We start from the raw sequence: 22,907 nt of genomic DNA, 5'->3' as shown, positions 1-22,907 counted from the left end.
CGCCCTCCTTCCCATCAAAGCACCGGAAGAAACAGAGGCATCATCGTCATCAGCAGCAACAACCAGAAGAGAAAAAGCTAAACAGTTAAAGCCATCGACTCCACTGTAGACCTTTCTTCTCCTTTGCAATCCTATTTAGCTTTCTAGAATCTCCATTCCCATCTCTTTTTGAACCCTAAATTTCTGAGAGTTTCGTTTTCCACGGTTTTATTTTTTTCCCTCTTTCGAATTCCCATTCGGTCCCCACTATCCCCTTTCTACGAGATTTCGATAAAAAACCAAGCTTGAAAGAAGAACCAAATCTGTGGGCCCTTGCTGTGTAGTTCGGGATTCGTCCCCCGTTGGCAGGAATCGGAATTCGTTCAAAACCTTAGCTTTGGTTTGTGTGCGAATCATGGTACGTTTTTCTGTTAGATTTGAAAACTTGTAGTGCAAATTCTTATTTTGGTAAAAAAATAATTATAGCTTGGATTTTGTTTGATTGGTAAATTTTATTCAGGGTGACTCGGTATTGTTTATTTTGTTTTTAGTACTTTTCCGTTGCTTGTTTTGGAGGGGGTGGGGAGGAGGGTATGTGAACTGATATGAGCTACTTGAGTTATGAGGTTTGGGAAGAAAAGCTGAAAATTTAGGTAATTTTCGATGAGTTCTTACATTTTTTTTTCAAGATTATAGGGGTTTGATCAGTCACGCAATTCTATTGTGCTGTCGGTAGTGTGTTGGAATTTTGAATAATAGAAGCTCCAAACTCTAGGCCGTGCTTAGTTTTGAGTCTTGAAAGTTGTAAACTCTTAAGGTGGGTGGTTAACTTTTGTTCATGAAATTGAGATTGGTAAGCATAAGAACTAGGGGATCGATGCTATTTAGAATTACCTTGATGTTATATGCTCATGATATTATCGTTAGCAACACCAAACTATTACTTTAGCATGTTAGAAATTCAGAATTTTATGTAGATGTAAGTGATTTCATTATGATTGTAAACTTCAGTAATTCATAAATTTTTGGTTTTGCTTGATATGCACCAAAGGCGAAATTCGCGGTTCATGTTGTGAAGAGAGCGCAATGTTTCACTTTTGTATTTGTTGATAATTAAATTGCCAGAAAGTAGAGGTCAAAATTGTATGTTTCCCTTCAAAACACAAGTTGACATTCAATCTTAAACTTGAGCAACTTTAACGGTACATTGAAGTAACAAATAGCAGACAAAAAAGTTCCTGCACGCATGCTTATTTGTTCATGCGACTGGATTACTTAGCTCTATGTTTTTTCTTACATCATTTTCTTTACTTTCATATTGTAGAAATAATTCTGACAGTCTGATACCTATAAAAAAAAATCTGACAGTCTGATGGTCACATTCATAAATGTTTGTGGTTTGACAGACATGGTCACAAAAACTTGGCTCTTAGATAATGGAATTTTCAAGTTTCAACTTATTCTATAGAAGTTAGATAGGAGCTCGTTAACTCATTGACTAATTCTGGTGGTCACAGGTTCAAATCACGTCGTGTAGCGTTCAAACTTTGTTCCCTAAGTTGTTAATTCTTTGGCATATTATTTGACTAGAGCAAATAGGTGATAAACTCATCTATCTTAAAAAAAAAGGTGATAAATTCACTTTGTTCGACTGATTTGGTAAGCATTGTTTTGTTAAAAGCAGCTTCACAGCTTCTAATAGTGGCTTGATGCTGGGAGCAGTATGCCGGTGATTGTTGGGAGAAATGCAAAGGTATCATGCTGCCAGCTGCACTAATGCAGTTAGTAACAGTGCATTAGGTGGGCCCTTAACTAGGGATACTGCCCGTGCTGATTCTTCTCCATTGTCAGCTAACTTTGCCCTAAATTCTCGGTAAGTGGTTTCCTGATGGATCAGACGTCTTTCACTCTTTCTGCAGATAATAAGCCCCTGTGCCACCTACCTCACCTGATAATGTTTCTTCCCATTATCATAGCCTTCTCAGTGCATGATATGATGACGTGCCGTTTAATGTTACTAATTGGTTGATCATATTCGGAGAGTACGCCATAAGTGTTTCATGCCTGCTCGTATGGTGTCATAATTAGTTGGATTGTAATAAAATCTAGCTTTTTATTTGTTTGGAAATGATGGCATCATATATTATGATGCATTTATCCATGGTAATGGCAATTGTAATTTTAAAATTCCTTGCTTTCATAGTTAGCGCACAATAAGCAATGCAATGCGGGAGATCAGTGGACATTAAACCAGGAGTCCCTTTTTTTTTTTATATAACTAACATTGAAGCAGGAGCTAGTTCTCTAGACTATTCATGTGTTATCATTGCCTATGGATTATCTGTGCCAAATGATAGTTTGCCTCCTACTGTGCTTCCAATAATTAAGAAGATTCACTTATAAAAAAAAATAAATAAATAATAAGATTACATAAAAAGTAAAAAGGAGAAACTTATTGTACTCAAAAAACTAAGAAGAGAAACCCCTCGAACAAAGCCTAAAATTTATAAGAAAAAATAAAGAATCTAAACCATCATGTCGAACAGAAAGTCTAGGAATAAAGGTATGACCTTCATAGGAGATGCTTGACACCTCACCAATTTAACTTTTGTCTTCTGCCATGGCTTCGGCTAAGGTATAATGTCTATACACATTATATGCTATAAATTTTATGCTTTGCTAGACTTATTTCTGACTAGCTATCTCAACCATCATTTTGAGTATCAACCAGGAAATCTCAAACAGTAAAATATATTTTTTTAATTGGCACCGGGTGTCCAAGAACAGCATCTCAAACAGTAAAATACTTAATCTAAAAACTCCCGAATTGTCTGATGCAACATAGACTCCTGCTTTTTCCTCTTCAAGAAAACATTTTCCTATTCTCTTCATCATTATTTGCATTTTCTAGGATCCCTTTTCAACCCTGATTTTGGGAAGGTTATATTGGTTAAAAAATTTGTTTATTTCTAAAGTTTGTTTTTTTGATAAGTAAGAAAGACACTTTTATTCATCGAATGAAATAGGTGAAGCCCATATACACAAGAAGTATACAAAAGAAACACCTAATTACATTCTAGAACCAGAAAACGAAAACGTATTTTTCGAATTATGCTAGTAAAAAAAGTCATCAACTTATAAAAAAAAAAGTCATCAAATTATCATTCATATTTTGTGCAGGCAGAAATATCAATAATGATGTTGCTAAGAATAGATTGGTAAAAGAAAAGTATTTTATTTCTAAAGTTTTGTGTTGAATTTTTGAAATTGTACAAAATAAAAATAAACAATAGTCATCAAATTATCATTGATATTTTGTACAGGCAGCTATCTCAACAAACTCCGTACAAGTTGAAGTGTGATAAAGAACCTCTAAATTCCCGGTAACTCCTGCAACAGAATAGCACCTTTGTTTTGTTTATTATATGTCTTTACTTGTCCACTGAATGTTTTGAATTGGGAAGTTTAGAGAGCAATGCTATATTTCAATTTTGTATTATTTTGTTACCTATCATAAAAATGATTTTGTTTATCCTTTGTTCTCATTTCATTAATTGTACTGGAACAGTGCCGAAGTTGCTGCTTATTTTGATATTTTGTTTTTACGTCTAGAATATATGGTGCTAAAGTACTTCATTTTATCATTTTTGACACTATTAACCTCAGAATTGGGCCACCTGACTTTCACCCCCAAACTACAACTTGTCCTGAGGAGACTCTCACCAGAGACTATGTACAATCTGGTTACAGGGAGACCATTGAAGGAATTGAGGTACTCTTTTATTTTGTTATCAACATTTTATTTTAGAACTCAAAAAGGCATAGCCCAAGTACATGAGATTGAAGACTTAACCTAGTAAAGTCTATAGAAGCTGGCCAAAGAAGCAAAGTATTGAAAAAATAGGTTTTAAGTTCTTCTATCATCGCCTCTTGGTACTCAAAATTTCTATCATTCCTTTATCTCCAAATGCACCACACTAGATAGACATGGACCATCTTCTATATTGCTGTGATTTATGTGTTGCCATATAATCCACTCCAGCTTGCAAGGAGATCAACCTACCTTTTGGCATTGGCCAAGCTAACCCAACCGTATCAAATTAATCATTCTGCAACACATCTAATTTTTCGTTGCCATATGCAACATGCTACTCTTTCATTATGCACTTAAAATCAATTTTAGAAGGTTTTGGGGTGCCTTTTTATTGTGGAAGTAGTAAATTTAATTAGTTTTCCAAGAGGGAGCATGTCTATATGTGGATGCTATTACTATATTTGAAATGCATTTTTTGTCTGCCTCGTCATCTGTTTTAAGTCAAATTGATGCTTTCAATCATTACTCGAGAAGAATGTGTTTTTCACATGTATACAAATAAAGTACTTTCCCGTTATTATTATTTTTTTCGAACCCCAGACATGCAATAAATATTTTTTTTTTGCACTATTTTATGAAAGATAATTGAGGAACATGCAATATGATTATGTTGTCCTTGTCCTGTGTCTGGAACTAAGCCCATGTTTGGGTACACCGAAAAATGTCTCATTTTGAGATGTTTTTATCCTTTAAGATGTTTCACTCCCAAAAATAGAATATACAAAACTATCTCCATCACAATCATTTTTACTGCTTCCTCGAACATTTTTTCACATGTTCAGTTAAAAACTCAAGCTTAAATATAAAATTGAAAAGAAACTAAAAATTCGTGGATTGGTGGTCTGGTGGTGGTCACCCCCAGCCACCCAGTGGGTGGCCCTTGTTGTTCACCCCTTGGGTGGCCCGTTTCTGGCTGACGATGGGCACTTCTGAGGGTGGCCCAGATTTGGGCCTGAAACGATGGTAGCCTGTAAATAAAAGTTTTTAATATTTTTTAATTTTTTAGAAGAAACTCTTAGAATAATAATAAAAAAATTCTACAAAAACATTTCTAATTTATCTATCCAAAGTCATTTTTAATATGACACACAATTTTCACAAAAAACCCATGAAAACATCATCTTCAATCATTTTTCCATCCCAATAAAAAACTTTCCAACATTTTTTCCTCCAAACATGGCTTAAGTTTGTTGCAATGAAGAATCCCAGTCTTGAAACTGTGGATCCTGCATGCTTCTCTTGCTGTACATACTTCATATTTTGTGTCCAATAATTTGTAGAGATATTACAATGGACTGTTTTATTGGGAGGTAAATGCTCGTTTACTAATAGATGGCTCAAACAGTCTTGGTTCATTTATGGAATTCTGATTTACGTGTCAAACTCTAACCTTTAGACTGGCATATTACCAATTTTGGCTATATTAAACTTATGCTCTCTCTCTCTCTCTGTCTTAGTTGGAAAAATATTTCATTACAGTTCAGTATGGACAAGTTTTGAAATGATACAGAATAAGCATATGCTTAGGGTGTGTTTCGCAAAATAGGGTGTTGGAATTGACTTGATATATTCCTTTGTTTTGTCTAAAATACCTATTTCATAAGAATGACCATTCTTCACCCAAAAAAAAAAAAAAAAAAAAAAAAAGAATGGCTATTGCTCTAAAAAATGAGAGGAATAGGTACTCATGGGGCATTGGAGTAGTAAATTTTCAAAGAAGCCCTTTTCTTCAACATTTTATTTTTTATTTTTTAAAATTATATTCCTTGGGTGGCCTTCCACCCGCAATGACCATAGAGAGTGGTCACTCCACCCTCTAAATGAGTTATGGGGGTGGCGCATGTGCAACCTCCAGTGTGTCCATACGGGATCAACCCCATGGCCATTTTTTAAAATATCTTTTAGGTTTAAAAAATAAAAATAATGGTTTGTAAGGAAAAAATTGTGAGACTTGGTTGTTTTGGGAATTTTGCTTCAATTCAAATGAGACCCTTATGTGTTGTCATCAAATAATAGCATGGCAATTGCCATTCCTAAAGGAATAGGAATACCCATCCCGCGGACCAAATGTACCCTTATGCTATGTTTGCATGTCAAGTTCACCACAATCCATATTAAACCAATCATTGATGGGAATCCACTACCTTTTCAACTTCTCATAAAAATTTAAACCCATCTCAACCTACTTCATACATTCAAACACACATTTCAACCTATTTACATTCAAACATATCTCGATGGAACTCACAAAACACAACTATTCACAGATTAACTCAGATAATCTGAGATCACCTCAGCATCCAAACACAGCCTTAGTGTTGAAGGAATATGTTCCTCGTTGTTATATATCTATAAAGATATATATGGCCTTGCATAAGTCTTATTATTGAAAATCTCAATTTTTTGTATTCTTCTTTGATGGTTATTATCTAAATTTGTCTTACTTGCTGAGTATGGTAGGAAGCTAGAGAGATCTCATTGACTCAGGTTCAAGCTTTTTCTAAGCCTGTGATTGTCAAGTGCAAAGAGGTGAATAACTTAGCGAGGCTATGATCAGTCTCTTTTTTCTTACTAGATGCTACAAATTATTGCTATTTTTTCACCATTTTCTCTATATTTGATTCGTTGCTCATGGAATTGATTGGAAGGCTCCACAAATTGTGACTGCTGGCTTTTCTTTTCAGGCTATCAGAAAACGTCTCAGGGCCATCAATGAATCTCGTGCTCAAAAGCGGAAGGTGATGAACTGAGTTTCTCAACTATTATTGGCTTTCAGGAAACAATATATTTTAGCCTGTTTTCCTACTTGCATTCTTCCAAACGAATGTGTATTTTTAGTGTGATATCTCACTGGGTGAGGTTCTTCAGATTTTGAAATCTTGTAACGAAATTTAAAATCATATTATGTTCTTCCTCTGCAGGCTGGTCAGGTTTATGATGTGCCTCTTTCTGGTTCACAGTTAACTAAACCTGGCATCTTTCCTGAACAAAGAGCATGCGGTGAAGACTCTCGGAAGAAATGGATTGAGGTAGTCATCTGTTCTCTCTCAACAACTTGCCTATACTTTAATATTTGATAAATTTTGTCTTTTTTTATTTTTGAGGATTATGTATGTTATTCACATCAACTGGGAGATGTGTACTAGATTTTTATTCCATCAATTTTTTCTTTTGTTGTGTACTTGGGCTAGGCATATTCATTAGATTTATAAAATTTTTATTTTAGTTACAATTTTTTTTAGTTAACTAACCAAGGGAGGGGCTATGGTTCAACATGGGTTAGCTGATAGGCATACGTTGTCCTATTTACTATTGTATAAGCTTCTTTGGGTTCCAGTGGACTTGTCAAGGGTTACAAGTCATGTAACAACATGTTGCAATATTACTTACGTGTTTTATTCATGTTTTATCTCAAGGTACTTTGATAGGCTTTTATTACCCCTAGGGGTTGGCTCAAGTGGTAAAGGCCTTGGGCTTGGGGGGTATACTCCCCCTAGGTATAAGGTTCAAATCCCCTTGGGTGCAAACTATCTCTAGGGTTCATCGGACTGAGGGATTTTCCCATTGAATTACCCGAGGTGCACTTGCGGGAAACTCCTTGCTGAGGGCCTGTGCACCCCCGGGATTAGTCGGGACGCTGTTCCTAGACACCCGGTGCCAATAAAAAAAAAACTTTGATAGGTTGTTGTTATACTTCTTACAGTATTTTTAGAATGGAATACTTTGTAATACAAAACTAAGTAAATTGCAGCTGTTCAACTCCATCATTAAGCTTGAAATTTATGAAAAATAAGTCCTGTGTTAGAAATGCTCTTAAATGGCATAGCTGTAGACTTAAATGGCATGGACCTTCACGAATTCCTAGTTTCCAACATGCCTACATAAACAGGGCATTTTCTTTGTATCGTGTTACTTTGGTGATTTAATAAAGTCTTATTTTTACTTATAAAAAAAAAAATGCTCTTAGGCAAGTAGTGAAGGGACCATGATGCACTTGCCACTTTTAGGTATTATGGTGATTCATAATAGTCTCTATGTTACTCTCCGTCACATTACTAGCAAACAAAAATATTGTAGAGAGTGTGCTTTGTCGATTTATTGCTCTATTGGGCATGCGTGAATGTGTTTGGATTTTTTATTGACAAAAAATGTGAATTTGTAAGTTTTTTGACTTAATAAATCCTTTCCTTTATTCTGTCATTTAAAAATGAAAAATTCTGTTGAAATTTTTTATATGAATATTTTTTTTTACTTCTCAATGAAATAAAAATAGAAAACTTATTGCAGGGCCTGTCACAACCACACAAACAACTACGTTTTTTGGCCGATCATGTTCCTCATGGATTTAGGAGGAAATCTCTCTTTGAAATTCTAATTAGGAATAATGTTTCATTACTGAGAGCAACTTGGTTTATCAAAGTCACTTATCTTAATCAGGTAAGGATGCTCAAACACTTGTACTCATGTGTCACCATACCCAAATGTTTGTGGCTATTTTTAATATTGGAAGGTAGCAGATTATGGTTATATTTTGCAGGTCAGGCCTGGTTCTGCAAGTATCTCTTCGGGAGCTCCTGACAAAACTCAGCTATCCCGCACTGAGCTCTGGACAAAAGATGTTATTGATTATATGCAATATCTCCTTGATGATTTTTTCTCAAGAAATAATTCTCATTCTACTTATAGCAGAGATCAATCGCCACAAGTGCCTTATGCTGGGTCGTTACAGCACAGGAGTGATCCAGCATCAGCAGCCCTTGATGGTGAGGAACCTTCCCTGCATTTTAAATGGTGGTACATGACACGTTTATTGCAATGGCACAATGCAGAAGGGCTACTTCTTCCTTCTCTTATAATTGATTGGGTTCTGAATCAGCTACAGGTAATATTTTTATTATGTCCATTTATATATGGTAGCCCACAAATTGTATGGTTCCCATCTTTCTGGTGTGGTATGTTTGGAGAGAAATGAATGATAGAAATTTTCAGGATCTTGAACGCACAATAAAGAGCTTAAAACAATTATTTTCAAAACTTTTTTCCTTTGGACATCCTCTATATATTTTAATGGGCTTACTTTGGTATTCTTGCTGGATACTTTTTTTTATAAGTATTCTTGCTGTATACTTCATATGGCTTTTGAGTTATTTTCAATAAAATCTTCATATGTAAGAAAAATATTCTTTTGAATTTGTAATAATTCTCAGATAAAGCACACTAATATTTTCTTAAAGAGGATAATAAAACATGTTTGTTTCCTTTATAAGTCAGCTAGTTTTTCTCTTTAGTTTTGATTTACGTATTTGTGGTGTTCAGGAAAAAGATTTGCTTGAGATTTTGCAGTTTCTGTTGCCGATTATATATGGCGTTTTAGAAACTGTTGTTCTATCTCAAACGTATGTACATGGTCTTTTTGGAGTAGCTATCCGTTTCATTCGCGATCCTTCTCCTGGTGGATCAGATCTAGTTGACAATTCTCGAAAGGCATATACAATCTCTGCGCTGGTGGAGATGCTTCGGTATCTTATAGAGGCTGTACCTGATACATTTGTTGCATTGGACTGCTTTCCCTTACAGCCCTATGTGGTATCTTATGCTGTAAGTGATGGGAATTTTATATCGAAGGTATCTGGGGATGCAGAAAAGTTGAAAAATGGTTGCACAGAAGTTCCTTCCATGCACAAAAGTAATGCTATTGATGCTCAATATCAATCCTTGGCCTTCAATAATGTTGTTTCTTCTATTCAGAATTGTGCAGAAACTCTTGCAAAAGCTTCAAGTCCTGGCTATCTGGGTCATAATCTGGCTAAAGCTGTTCAGTCCTTAGATAAATCTCTTGTACATGGAGATGTCAGAGAGGCTTCTAAATTGCTATTCGAAGATCACTGGGATGGTGCTATTGCTAAAAGTTGGGTTGCAGAAGTAAGCCAATGCTTAAGGTCATCATTGAAATGGATTGGGACTGTGAATTTGTCCTTTATTTGTTCTATCTTTTTTCTTTGTGAGTGGGCAACATGTGATTACAGGGATTTTCGGACTGTTGCACCTACTAACATTAAGTTCTCAGGCAGAAAAGATTTTTGTCAGGTATATATTGCAGTGCGAATTTTAAAGCTAAAGATAAAAGATTTGCAAAGGTCATCTAGAGGCAAGAGTGGAAGCACCCTTGGTGTTAGTGGCATTGGAGGAGGTTCCTCTCAGCAGAACTCTGCCAGGACATCTGTTGGAAATGTATTTGAAATTAATGATGATTTTAAAAGTATGGGTGGAAGCAGTGTAAATTCAGATATATTTGACAGCCCTGGTTCCTTGCATGATATCATAGTCTGTTGGATTGATCAGCATGAAGTATGCAATGGAGAAGGTTGCAAGCGCCTTCAGCTACTCATAGTGGAACTGATACGTGCTGGCATATTTTTACCCCAAGCATATGTGCGGCAGCTGATAGTAAGTGGAATAATGGATATGAATGGGCCACAGGTTGACCTCGACAGACGGAAGAGACATTACCGAATCTTGAAGCAGTTGCCTGGGCTATTTATGTGTGATGCTTTGGAAGAAACAGGGATTACTGAAGGGCCACATCTTTTGGATGCCATGCATATTTACTCAAATGAACGTCGCCTTGCACTCCGTGGATTATTTTTTGATCAGCAGAAGAACTCAAAAACTGCAAATATATCTGCTCAGAAGCTGATCCAGGGAAAGGATGGTGCTTCCCCAGCTTTGGTTGAACAGAGGAAAGCTGCTCTGTCATCATCCAATGTATTACCTGCTAAAAATATTAAAAATGAGTTTGACATTGAGGAGCTGAAGGTGGCCATCTCAGTCCTGTTGCAATTCCCAAACAGTTCATCTTCATCCATGGATACAGGACTTGATGAATCTCAAGAGAGTGCCAAGAGGGCTTTTGGGTCACTTGGCAACAAGATGGATCTGATGGAAGGTACACCCGGATGTGAAGAATGTCAAAGGGCAAAGAGACAAAAATTACATGAGGAAAGGAGCTCATGTTTTCAAGTTCATTCACCTCTTCCTTCAGATGATGAAGATACATGGTGGGCGAGGAAGGGGCCTAAATCTTTGGAGTCTTTCAAAGTTGATGCTCCACTTAAGTCAATCAAGCAAGTCCCCAAAAGTCGGCAGAAGACTGTGCGCAAGACTCAAAGTCTTGCTCAATTAACAGTGGCTGCTAGGATTGAGGGTGGTGAGGGAGCATCAACAAGTCACTCATGTGATAATAGGGTAAGCTGCCCTCACCATAAATCTGTAATGGAAGACGAGACTCCTAAGTCAATTGGTGGAATTAGAACAAACCCTTGTGGAGACATTGTGGCTATTGGAAAAACTTTAAAGAAGCTGCGTTTTGGAGAGAAGAGGACCATTATAGTTTGGTTAATGACTGTTGTTAGGAAGCTTGTTGAAGAGACTGAAAATACTCTGGTCAAGGCTTGTCAGTTTGCTAGGCCTTTCACCCCTGTTGATGATAGGAGCTCTATAGGGTGGAAGCTTGGTGAGGATGAACTATCTGCCATACTGTATTTTATGGATCTTACGAATGATTTAGTTTCAGCAGCCAAATTTCTCCTTTGGTTGTTTCCAAAGGTACTTAGTAGCCCCAAATCTACAATCCATTCTGGTAGGAATGCTTTGATGCCGCCGAGGAATGTGGACAACAAAGTTTGTGAAGTAGAGGAGGCATTTCTTTTGTCGTCCCTCCGAAGGTGGAATCTCACTTCTTTCAGCTAAATCAAATAATTTTATATTTCTGGCAATGATTTTTTTCCCTCTGTCCTTCATTGCCTACTGGCTTGGCAATCATTTATCAACATCTTTGAGGTTTGCATTTCTGGGAAGTGGGTGTGTTTGGTTAAGAGAAAATTTGAGAATGTTTGAGAATTTTCTTGAGATGTATTGTTTATTTGGTTTTGTGAAAGTATATAGAAAATTTTGAATAATTTTTTTTTTGAATTATGTTTTGTCTTGGGGTTTGTGAAATTGGATGGGCAGAGTTGAGAAGTTGTTTGAATACAAGTTTTTTAGTGCTCTCATGTATACACCCTGAGTACTTGGGCTATACCTTCTTTTCTTATGAATAAAATATCTTGATTGACTATCAAAACATAATCTTTTAGTATAGTTTTTGTTTTGGTTTTTGTAAAAGTTGTTTAGTTTTTGTGTTTTGTAATTTTTACTGAAATCTAGACAAATGATTAGATAAGAAATTTGAAGTAGAATTTTTTTTGGAGATTGGAAGATGTCTGGATTGAAGTTCAGAATCTTTTTAAAAGTTATTGAAAAATTTAAAAAAATTCTAACCAAACATCGCTATTATATTTCTGTTATTAATCGCACCAATCTGCAGGTCATGCTTTCCAAGATTTCTTTTGTTAGATTTATGAAGCATTTGTTAAAAAAAAACAAAAAAAGATTTAGCAAGCATTTGAAACTTCAGCTAGAACCCATTGTGCTCAAATAACTTATTTGTTTTTCCAGAGAAAGCATTCTCATGGTTGGAAGAACCCATTTTCCTTTCTTCTTTCTCTGAGAACTTTTCTTCCCCTCGATAGCCCAGCTTCTTTGAACTCATCTTATTCAGTTTCTTTTGTTCTAGTTTATTGGTGTTTGTGGCACACACTGACATTGATAATCCCGCATATACTTGTTTAGCAATTTGCATATTATAGAAAATTCTTTTCTCCTATGCATATTTCTTCTGGCTCATCTCTGTGTGTGGCTTGTCTTACTTATTTCTGGTGCTGTGATGATGCATGGCTTGTCTTACTTCTCTATATCTTGATACCGTGAGGATGCAATGAACTTAGCTTGTCTTATATTCTTAAATATTAATTTGGTTCAGGTATGAGAACATACTCGTTGCAACAGATCTTATTCCTCAAACCTTGTCGGCCACAATGCATAGTGCTGCAGCAGTTATGGCCTCATATGGAAGAGTTTCAGGTTCAGCAGCCCTAGTATATGCTCAATATCTGTTGAAAAAATATGGCAATGTGGGTAGTGTCATAGAATGGGAGAAGAATTTCAAGGTGGCATGTGATAAGAAACTTCTTTCCGAACTTGAAGCTGGACGGTCAGCGGATGGAGAGTTGGGGTTTACACTTGGGGTTCCTGCAGGAGTTGAAGATCTTGATGAGTTTTTCCGTCAAAAGATAGGTGGTGGTGGTCGGTTATCAAGAGTCAGTACTAACATGAGAGATATAGTGCAACGCCATATCGAGGATACCTTTCACTACTTCCTTGGTAAAGATAGAAAGCTTTTTACTGCTAGTCCACCAAAAAGTCCTGACATTGACAAGTGGGACAACGGGTATCAGGTGGCTCAACAAATAGTTACGGGAATAATGGACTGTTTAAGGCAGACTGGTGGTGCTGCTCAAGAAGGGGATCCATCTTTGGTGTCTTCTGCTGTTTCTGCCATTATTGGCAATGTTGGACCAACTATAGCGAAAATTCCTGATCTTTCAGGCATTAATAATACAAAATCTTCATCTGCTACAGGGTCGTTGAATTTTGCTAGGCACATTTTGCGCATCCATATAACAAGCCTATGCCTGCTTAAGGAAGCTCTTGGAGAGCGTCAAAGCCGTGCATTTGAGATAGCTCTTGCAACAGAAGCTTCTTCAGTTCTTGCTGTAGTTCTTTCACCTGGAAAGGCATCTCGCACACAGTTTCAATTGTCTCCGGAAGCTCATGATTCTAATACAAACATGTCTAATGAATTTTTGAACAGTTCTACAAAACTACGTGGAAGAGCAACAAAAATCGCAGCTGCTGTTTCTGGACTTGTGATTGGGCTGGTTATTCATGGGGTTACTAGCCTGGAGAGAATGGTGACTGTCCTCCGCTTAAAGGAAGGATTGGATGTAATTCAATTTGTGAGGAATACAAGATCCAGTGCAAATGGTAATGCCCGTTCAATTGGGGCTCCAAAGGTGGATAACTCGGTTGAAGTTAAAGTGCATTGGTTTAGGCTGCTTGTTGGAAACTGTAAAACTATTTGTGATGGATTGATTGTAGAACTCTTGGGTGAACCGTGCATGGTGGCTCTTTCACGGATGCAGCGAATGCTTCCTCTTAGCTTAGTCTTTGCACCTGCCTATTCAATATTTGCTTTTCTCATGTGGCGGCCATTCATTCTGAACACAAACCTTGCAAACCGTGAAGACATCAACCAATTATATCAATCCTTAACAGTGGCCATAGTTGATGCTATAAAACACTTGCCTTTTCGAGATGTATGTTTGAGGGATAGTTGCGGTTTCTATGATCTTGTTGCTGCAGATGCCATTGATGCTGAATTTGCAGCCATGCTAGATTTAAATGGTTCAGATATCCATTTAAAATCCATGGCCTTTGTTCCTCTCCGTGCTAGGCTCTTCCTAAATACCATCATTGACTGTAAAATGCCACAGTCACTATTTGTACCAGAGGATGGGAATCGGAGTTCTGGACATGGTGAATCTGAAGTTCAATATTCAGATAAAGAAACAAAGCTTCTGGACAAGCTTGTGCACGCCTTGGATACCCTGCAACCTGCAAAATTACATTGGCAGTGGGTGGAGCTCAGGCTTCTTTTGAATGAACAATCACTCCTTGAAAAACTTGACAGCCATAATATGTCCTTAGTGGATGCTTTACGGTCATCCTCGCCTTCTGGAAAAGCTGCTGCTTCTGAGAATGAGAACTATTTTATTACCATTATCCTCACAAGATTGCTGGTCCGACCTGATGCAGCATCTCTTTTTTCAGAGGTGGTTCATCTTTTTGGACAGTCATTGGAAGATTCAATGTTGCTGCAGGCTAAATGGTTCCTAGGAGGACCAGATGTTCTTTTTGGTCGGAAAACGATCAGACAAAGGCTTATTAGTATTGCTGAGAATGAAGGTTTTTCATCAAAGGCCCAGTTTTGGAAGCCTTGGGGCTGGTGTAATTCTGGTTCTGATTCCAAGAGGGGAGGCAAGAAGTTTGAAGTCACCTCTCTTGAAGAAGGAGAGGTTGTTGAAGAGGGAACAGACTCAAAAAAGTATGGGTCTACCCAAACATTGGACATGGAAGGTTCCAATGTCCACCAGCAGCAAGTTACTGAGAAGGCTCTCATTGAATTACTTATTCCTTGCATAGATCGAAGCACTGATGAATCACGGAATACCTTTGCAAGTGATCTAATCAAGCAGTTTAATACTATTGACCAACAAATAAATGCAGTTATTTGTGGGGCAAGTAAGCAGGCAGGGACAATACCTTCTGGAATTGAAGGACCGGTAAACAAAAGAAATAATCGCAAAGTTATGAGAGGTGGCAGTCCTGGATTAGCTAGACGTCCTACAGGCACATCGGATTCTGCTCCTCCCTCCCCTGCAGCTTTGCGAGCTTCTATGTCGTTGCGCTTACAGTTACTCCTCAGATTTCTTCCCATCATTTGTGCAGATGGGTAATTATACAACGACTATTTAGTCTTCATTTAGTAGCTTCTTGCATTTTTGGCATGCACTACCTGTTGCCTGTATGGTTCATTGCTAGTCCGAATCCTTTCTACTATAATCTGTTCACATATTTTTACTCCTTTGCATTTGTTACTCACCAATTATGTTGTGTTGAATCACTTGTTAAGTTCTTTTGCTCTCTCTTTTTTCCCTCTATTGACAATAATTAGATCTAAATTCTAACCAATACCCTTTTTGTAAGGTTTACAAAATAGCTATTTTCCTTTTTTATCGACATATTGCTTCAAACGGTTATATTCTTCCTGATCTAACCTTTTTTTTTAGTATGAAATTTTTTTATTGAGATAAGTACATAGGCATAGCCCAAGTACACAAGAAGTATACAAATGAGCAAACCTAGTTACAAGTCAGGAACTAGAGAAAGGAAAAAAGAAAATGGTGAGCAGTAACTACATTGAATACACTGGCCGAATCCCAGAGAAATAAGGGGTTGAAAAAGAAACATCTAAGTTCGTCCACCGAGCGTTCTGTTCTTCCAAACACCAGCCAATCCTCTCAAACCAAATACACCACATAAGACAAAGGAATCATGTTCCAAACAGCAGCGGTTTCAAAGTTACCCGTAAGACCTCTCCAACAAGTGAAAAGATCCACCCACCCTCCTAGGCATCACCTTGCCATCTCACAAGCGAAGGCATCATTTTTTTTTTTTTTATAGGTAATCAAGAATTTTATTCATAAGAAAATGAGGCATAACCTAAGTACACAGGAAGTATACATGAGAAGTACCTAACTAGGGTTTACAACCGAAAGTAGAAAAAAATCATGGACATTTAGACCATTAAGATTAAGGACCCCCACCCATAAGAACAAGGTTTTAAAGAAGAGAACTTTAAGCTCATCCATTGTACTCTCGCAATCCTCGAAGCTTCTATCATTTTGCTCCCGCCAAACGCACCAACACATACATATAGGGGCCATCTTCCATATTGTTGCTACTTGAGGATTGCCTTAGAGTCCTCTCTAGCTTGCTAGAAAATCCACTAGCCTAAGAGGCATGGCCCAGGATAATCCAATTCCCACAAAAAAATCACCCCACAAGATCTTGGCCACCTCACAATGTAGAAGCAGGTGATCTACTGATTCCTCATTCTTTTTACACATGCAACACCAGTTCAACACCGTTACTCGACATTTCCTCAGATTGTCTATAGTAGGAATCTTGTCTAGGGAGGCTGTCCAAACAAAAAAAGTTGCTTGCAGAGGAGCTTTCGTCTTCCATATATTCCTCCATGGAAAAGTGTCATGCCCTAGCTAGTTAGAACTTGGTACTTGGTAGAATGATCTAACTGTGAATCTGCCTTTCTTGGAGGGGCTCCAACTGATCTTATTTACGGTGCCTTCAATCACCCTAGCGGATTATAGTAAGGCGAGGAACTTGGTGATAACCTCCCAACTCCCAATCTTGTGCTACCCTAATGAAATCAACATTCCATTGTGGGGAGCCATGAGAGAAGCCAAAGAGATTTGCTATTGAAGCATCCTTCGCCCGTACAAGGTAAAAAATGTCATGGAATGGTTCTTTGAGACTTTGTTCACCGCACCATTTGTTGTGCCAAAATTTGACTCGAGAACCATCACCTACTTCAATATGTGCATGGCTTAGGAAAGTCTCCCACCCTTTTCTAATTTGTTTCCACAAACTTCCCCATATGGTCCACGTACCACATTCGAGTACCATCCTCCCCAAACTTCGAATCTATATGACTTCCATAGGGCCCCCCTTTCTTGTTGGTACCGCCACAACTATTTACCCAACAGTGCTTGATTGAATTTCATCAAATTATAGATCCCCAAGCTAACCCCAGATATTGTTGTGCAAGCAATTTGCCAGTTCACCAGATGGAATTTGAACTCGTCCCCCATCCCACTCCACAGGAAATCCTGTTGTAGCTTCTCAATACGATTGGCTACCTTTGTAGGGAGCGGGAACAAGGACAGAAAATATGTAGGTAGATTTAAGGGTACTTTTGATAAGAGCAAGCCTACCCCCTTTAAACGAGTATAACCTCTTCCAAGAAGCCAATCTACGTTCGACCTTTTCAATCACAGCGTTCCAAATCCCCTCCAATTTGAATGAAGCACCCACCGGTAAGCCAAGATATTTCATAGGTAGAGAAGATACCATACATCCCAGGAAGTGACCTAGATTCACTGCATTGGGGACAGCCCGCACCAGTACCAATTCAGACTTTGCAAGATTCACTCTCAAACTAGAGACAGCTTCAAAAGAAAGGAGAGCCCTCAAATACTTATAAAAAAAAAGAAAGGAGAGCCCTCAAAGATTGAATGTGCCCACGAAGGGATCATGTCCCTTCTTCTCTGTGTTTCTATACATTTTTCATTTAGTGATTCCATGAGCTTGATTTGGCAGGTTGACTAATGATGTACTGCTTAGAGTAGTTTTCATGTTCCCTCATTTCTTTTCTGGGACCTGTACATTCTGATGGTTGAGATTTCACGTCCCGATTGCTAAATGAATCTTTTCTATTTAACAGTAGGTAAGTATGTGCTTGAAACAATTTTTCCCTCAATGCTTTGCAAATGATGTCAAACAAGTGCCACTCAATATTATTTCATACGCTCGAAGAGAAAAAGAAAGGTTCTCTGTTACTTTTAGGTAGTGGCATAGACTATTATTGCTGAATTGCTTATATTGCATGATCAAATCAATTTTGGATTCTTGCTAATGGTTGTGCATAGAAGCTCATTAGTATATTTTTTTAGGAGTAACTCATTAATATTTTAAGAGAATGAAATATAGCTGATACAATATCATGGCTGAGTTTCTTATATGAAATTGGCAGGGAACCATCTGGGCGGAATATGAGGCAAATACTTGCCCCCATAATACTTCGTCTCCTCGGAAATCGAGTTGTGTATGAAGATGCAGACCTTTCATTTTATCAAACACAGAGTTATGCATCCAAGATGGAGGTGGAGTCCCCTGCAGAAGCTTCTTCAGTGGCCTTGGCAGGTTTTTCTGGCGATAGTCTCTTTGATCGGTTACTGTTGGTTTTGCATGGGTTGTTGAGTAGTTGCCAGCCTAGTTGGCTGAGGTCAAAGCCTGACTCCAAGTCAAGCAGTGAATTTACCAAAGAATCTTCTGGATTTGATTGTGAGGTAGCAGAGGCTCTGCAGGTTTGATTCTTTACAGCATACTATTCAATATTAATGTGTTTTCTTGACTATATAAACCCTTACCTTCTGAAAAGTGGTAGTACTGGCCTGGGTTTGAATCCAGCTTCATGTTAATCAAGAAACATCTACTTATCACCCCGTCCCAAATAAATATTTAAACATATATAAATAAAATGAAAAAAAGTAGGAAAAAGCCAAAATGTGTTAGTAGATGTGTTGCACGGATAACGTGACTTAAAGTTGTCTGTAAATTATAAAGTGGTCTTAGAGTGTACACTCGGGGTCCAAGAATAATTACTTTTAAGAAGATACACATTGGAGGTCCAAGTTCCCGTAGATCATCCATCAAATTGTAGTATCCATAATGTATATCATGTGTTACAGTGATTAACAATATCTCTAATATACTTGAAAAGGAATAATCCTCGACACTTAATGGCAAGGATCGGCTACATATAGCGGCATATGTAGAAGTTCTCTTCTTTCTTTCTTTCTTTCCTTTAATTTTCTCTATCTTCAAATCATTATACTTAGTCCCCCAGGCTTTTCCCCCAATCTTCATTTATTAAGTTGACCACATTGTCAAGTGGATTAAAATGATCTTTCTGTGTAACATGTTATCAACCAATGCAGAATGACTTGTATCGGATGCAACTGCCTGACACAATTCGGTTGCGAATTCAAACTGCAATGCCAATTCTTCTTCCTTCTGTTCGTTGCTCTGTCTCTTGCCAGCCACCATCTGTTCCTTTTGCTGGCACTGCTTTGCTTCAATCCAGCATCTCCTTACCTGGAGCTCATTCATGCCCTCCTCAGAGGAATATGGGTCTTTTGGCACGAACTGCAACCAACATTTCAGGGAAGTTCAAGCCTTCGCTCTTGCAGCTGGATCATGATATGGAAATTGACCCATGGACTCTCTTGGAAGATGGCGCAGTATGTGGGCCATCATCGAGTAACACTGCTGTGATAGGTAGTGGTGACCATGGTAATCTTCGAGCATCCAGCTGGCTCAAGGGGGCAGTGAGGGTGAGGCGGACAGACCTCACCTACACTGGTGCCATGGATGATGATAGCTGATAACACGATTACTTTATTCTTAATTTGGCTGGATTATATCAATCCCTCAGCAGGTAATTGAAGGTTCTAATTTAGTATGCATAATTGGCATCAAGATTACTATTGCCTTTCTTGCCTTTGATGACGAAAGAAACTGTTGAGAGGGATATTTTTTGGGGTTGTGCGGTTCTTGTGATAGAAGTTGAAGATAAGGTTCTCACGCAGCCCATCCGATTGAGTCTCAGGCCTCCCTGACTACTAACCCTTAAATCACCCCAGACTCTGCATTTTCCGAGTTCAGTTTGGGTGCTTGTGTATATAGAGATATTGTTTCACTTTACCAATTGATCTCAGTAAAATATCTCAAGAATGATCTGTAGCTGTTCCACGCTCATCAATTTTTGGTTTGATCTCTCTCTCTCTCTCACGCACTCACACATGCAGGCCAATGCTCATGCACATCTCCACATGTTATGCATATAAACATATATACATTTGTATATGTACACGCACATTTACATGCAAACCTATGCGTGAACAATTTTGCTTCGTGCGTGTACATTGAAAGTTTACATATTCTCTTCTTCCAGAAAAGGGGGTTCACCTTTCCATTTATGAGTGTGAATGAAAAGGGAGTTCACCTTTCCAGAAAAGGGCGTTCACCTTTGCATTGAAAGTGTTTTTCCCATTGCTAAATACATTAATTTTTTTTTTATATGTAATTGAGGATTTTATTGAAAAACGCGAAAGGCATAGCTCAAGGAGACATATACAAGACAAGTCAAATACAAGAAGTTAATTGGTTCTTTTTACCAAAATACCTTTTGTTTTTTTTTTTTGAGGAAAATGACCTCTTTATTTAAAAAATCCTCAGTTGTGGCGGAGGAAAATACCTTTTGTCTTCATGATAATTGTTTTAAGTTAGTGTACCTCTGCACCTTTAAATTAAAGGCTAGTTTGGATGTTAGTATAAAAAGTGGGGGAAGAGTTATTGCCCCTTTCTTAATATTTGTGCCTTTTCAATGTGAGCAATCTTTATGGAACTGAGAAGTATTTTGAATGCTTTTGTTCAGAACGATTTTGAGTTGTCTGAGTATTCAAAGAAGTAAAATGCCAATCTGTGGATGCATCTGACAGAATGGCAAACACTATGAACATATGGCTGTATATCTTTTTGTGCAAATATATTGCTGTAATTTTGAAAGGAAGGGTCTGGAACTTAAGCTCATTTTTCCTGTAGTTCATGTTTACTTATTATTGCTGTTATCTCTGGTGCTTTTCTAGACTTACCCTCATAAAAGCTGTGCTGTAAAACTGCTATTATTAGTTCTTATTTGATATTTATTTTCCCTTGGTGGGTTTGTTGTGCTCATCATATCCTTAGAACTCGTATTGTGTTGTGCTTTTCAGAAATCAGCTAGTTTGAATATAAAATTAAATTTGGGGAGTGTCATCTTTGATGGACGATTCATATACTTTTTGTGTATGATAGTTTTGATGCGGTAATGGATCTCCTTTGGGCGCTGGGCTTTTTATGGTCAATTTCGCATTTAAAGTATGACTTGTAATAAAACAGATGAATGTCTTTACAGTCAGTATTATCAAGAGTTTTTTAAATTTACTTTTATAATAAGGCCTGTAGAGGGGTGGAGTGGGCACTGGGTTTGAAGTCAATTTTACCCGTTAATTTAAAGAAGAGCTCAACGTGGAGCCTTACTTTAGTATTTTGGAGAGATCCCAGGTATGTTGGACATCTTCTGTGTCGAGTAAAAAATCTTGAAATGTTCAGCTTGGTATTGGTTGCCATTTCAATCCTATTAGTTGCCATTTATTTGGGATTAATGCTTTGATACACTTTGAGATCATATTTGCTCATTAACACCTCGTTCTTGCAAAGTTAATCTCTTTCTATTTGGTTCTCTGTTTTTGAAACAATAGCTGTGCTAATGTAGAGCATAGAACTCGTGACTCTGCAGCTATGCCATACAGCTTTGAACTTCATCCCAGGAACCTGGGGTTTTCTCTTCTCTGAACCTCACTCTGACCAGGTTTTGCTCTCACTTGCACTTATGGGCATGGAATCCATTGCTTTTCTTAGTGGTGGCTGTTGATCTTTTCTGATTCATTTTTATACTTACACATGAATTCGTCTTGATTTTGCTGGCTTTCTTTTAGGAGAATGCTTTACAAACAAAGAAACAGCACATTTTGAGTCCAATTGGACTAGAGAAGGTGTAGTAGTAATTGGTGGGTTCATCACTTTGCTTTGAGCTTAGAAGTGGAATAATGCCTGGTTGTTTATGATTGTTGTAATTTCAGCTCAGCACTGTTGATTATACTAGAAATAAATCAATAACTGGTGGAAAGGGCAATGCTCATTTTGCTCTCTTCTGTTGTCATTGCAGGAGTTGTTTGAGCACCACAAAAGCAAAATGTGTACTGATAAAAAAACTTTCCATTCTTGAAATATAACATGGTTAAGACCGTTTTCTTCTCTTAAGTGGAATGAATTGCATCTAGAACGTTGTAATGTTATCTATCTTTATTTTTTTGGGTGGTTCGAAGTGCATTGTGCACTACTTAAGCAAACTGTCCATGCTCCTATTGAGTGTACATTCTCCTCCTTTTCTTTTACTTTTCTTGTGGTGTTGATTCTAATTTGAGAAAACCGAATATGGAATTCCCTCTAGTTCTGTACCTTTGGGCCTCGTTTCAACTCTTAAAAATGCATTCCAAATATGTGCTATATGAACATCTAGGTTTAGGCGCTGAGTTGTTTTTGCTGTTGGAGAACTCAGCTTTCTCTGTCTCTCACATGGGATCCTGATAGTAACCTCCTTGTGGGTTTGAGTGAGGATTCAGACCTGTCTGAGGCTTCTTGGCTCCTATAATTTGAAGTGGAAATGTCACTTTCGTCCTATTATTTTATCCCCCTTTGGCTAGACTTCGATAGCACACAACGTGTGTTCTAATTTGCTTTTCACACTATTGATTTTGCTTTCCAAAGCGACATTATGAGTATACTTGGGGGAAGAATTCTACCCAAGTGGTGCTTTGTTTTTGCAAACTTTCTATGTCAAACGCAAAATTTTTTACCTCAGCTCTATGAACGTTAGATTGGAAAAAGTTTTGGAAATTGAAAATTCATGACAGGCACAACAGAAGCTGCTCTGCTCTTGTGAACAATTGAATTGGGTGGGGGGATGGGGGGTATACTCCCTTCAAAGGGATAAGCATCGTCAAAAGACCACCTTGAGTCCGCACCTACTTGAGGACTTGGCATCCCCTTTATGTTATGTTGGAGATGAGATGAAACATTATCCTCTCTT

General features: G+C 37.7%; 1 protein-coding gene across 6 annotated transcripts; it reads left to right on the top strand.

The window, feature by feature from the left end:
- On the top strand, positions 1–22,097 carry LOC109001476 (mediator of RNA polymerase II transcription subunit 12-like). Of its 6 annotated transcripts, XR_004797828.1 has the most exons (15): positions 1–397; positions 1,664–1,852; positions 3,303–3,362; positions 3,646–3,751; positions 6,314–6,382; positions 6,538–6,591; positions 6,775–6,882; positions 8,141–8,290; positions 8,391–8,735; positions 9,170–11,577; positions 12,714–15,305; positions 18,186–18,519; positions 19,153–21,626; positions 21,754–21,825; positions 21,984–22,097. XR_004797828.1 is itself a non-coding variant. In XM_035683864.1 (13 exons), the coding sequence occupies exons 2-13, from the start codon at positions 1,725–1,727 to the stop codon at positions 19,597–19,599; spliced, it is 6,801 nt and encodes a 2,266-aa protein (XP_035539757.1). In that variant the 5' UTR covers positions 1–397; positions 1,664–1,724; the 3' UTR covers positions 19,600–22,097. The 6 variants fall into 6 exon arrangements, 3 of the variants coding, with proteins under 3 accessions (XP_035539757.1, XP_035539760.1, XP_035539759.1); XR_004797826.1 differs by having other exon boundaries at positions 21,754–22,097; XR_004797827.1 differs by having other exon boundaries at positions 19,153–21,825.
- The last annotated feature ends 810 nt before the right edge of the window (positions 22,098–22,907 follow it).

This window comes from Juglans regia, chromosome 12 (assembly GCF_001411555.2).
Source record: "Juglans regia cultivar Chandler chromosome 12, Walnut 2.0, whole genome shotgun sequence".
NCBI lineage: Eukaryota > Viridiplantae > Streptophyta > Magnoliopsida > Fagales > Juglandaceae > Juglans > Juglans regia.
Note: the sequence above shows the minus strand (reverse complement) of the source record. Positions and strands in the feature narration are given on the sequence as shown.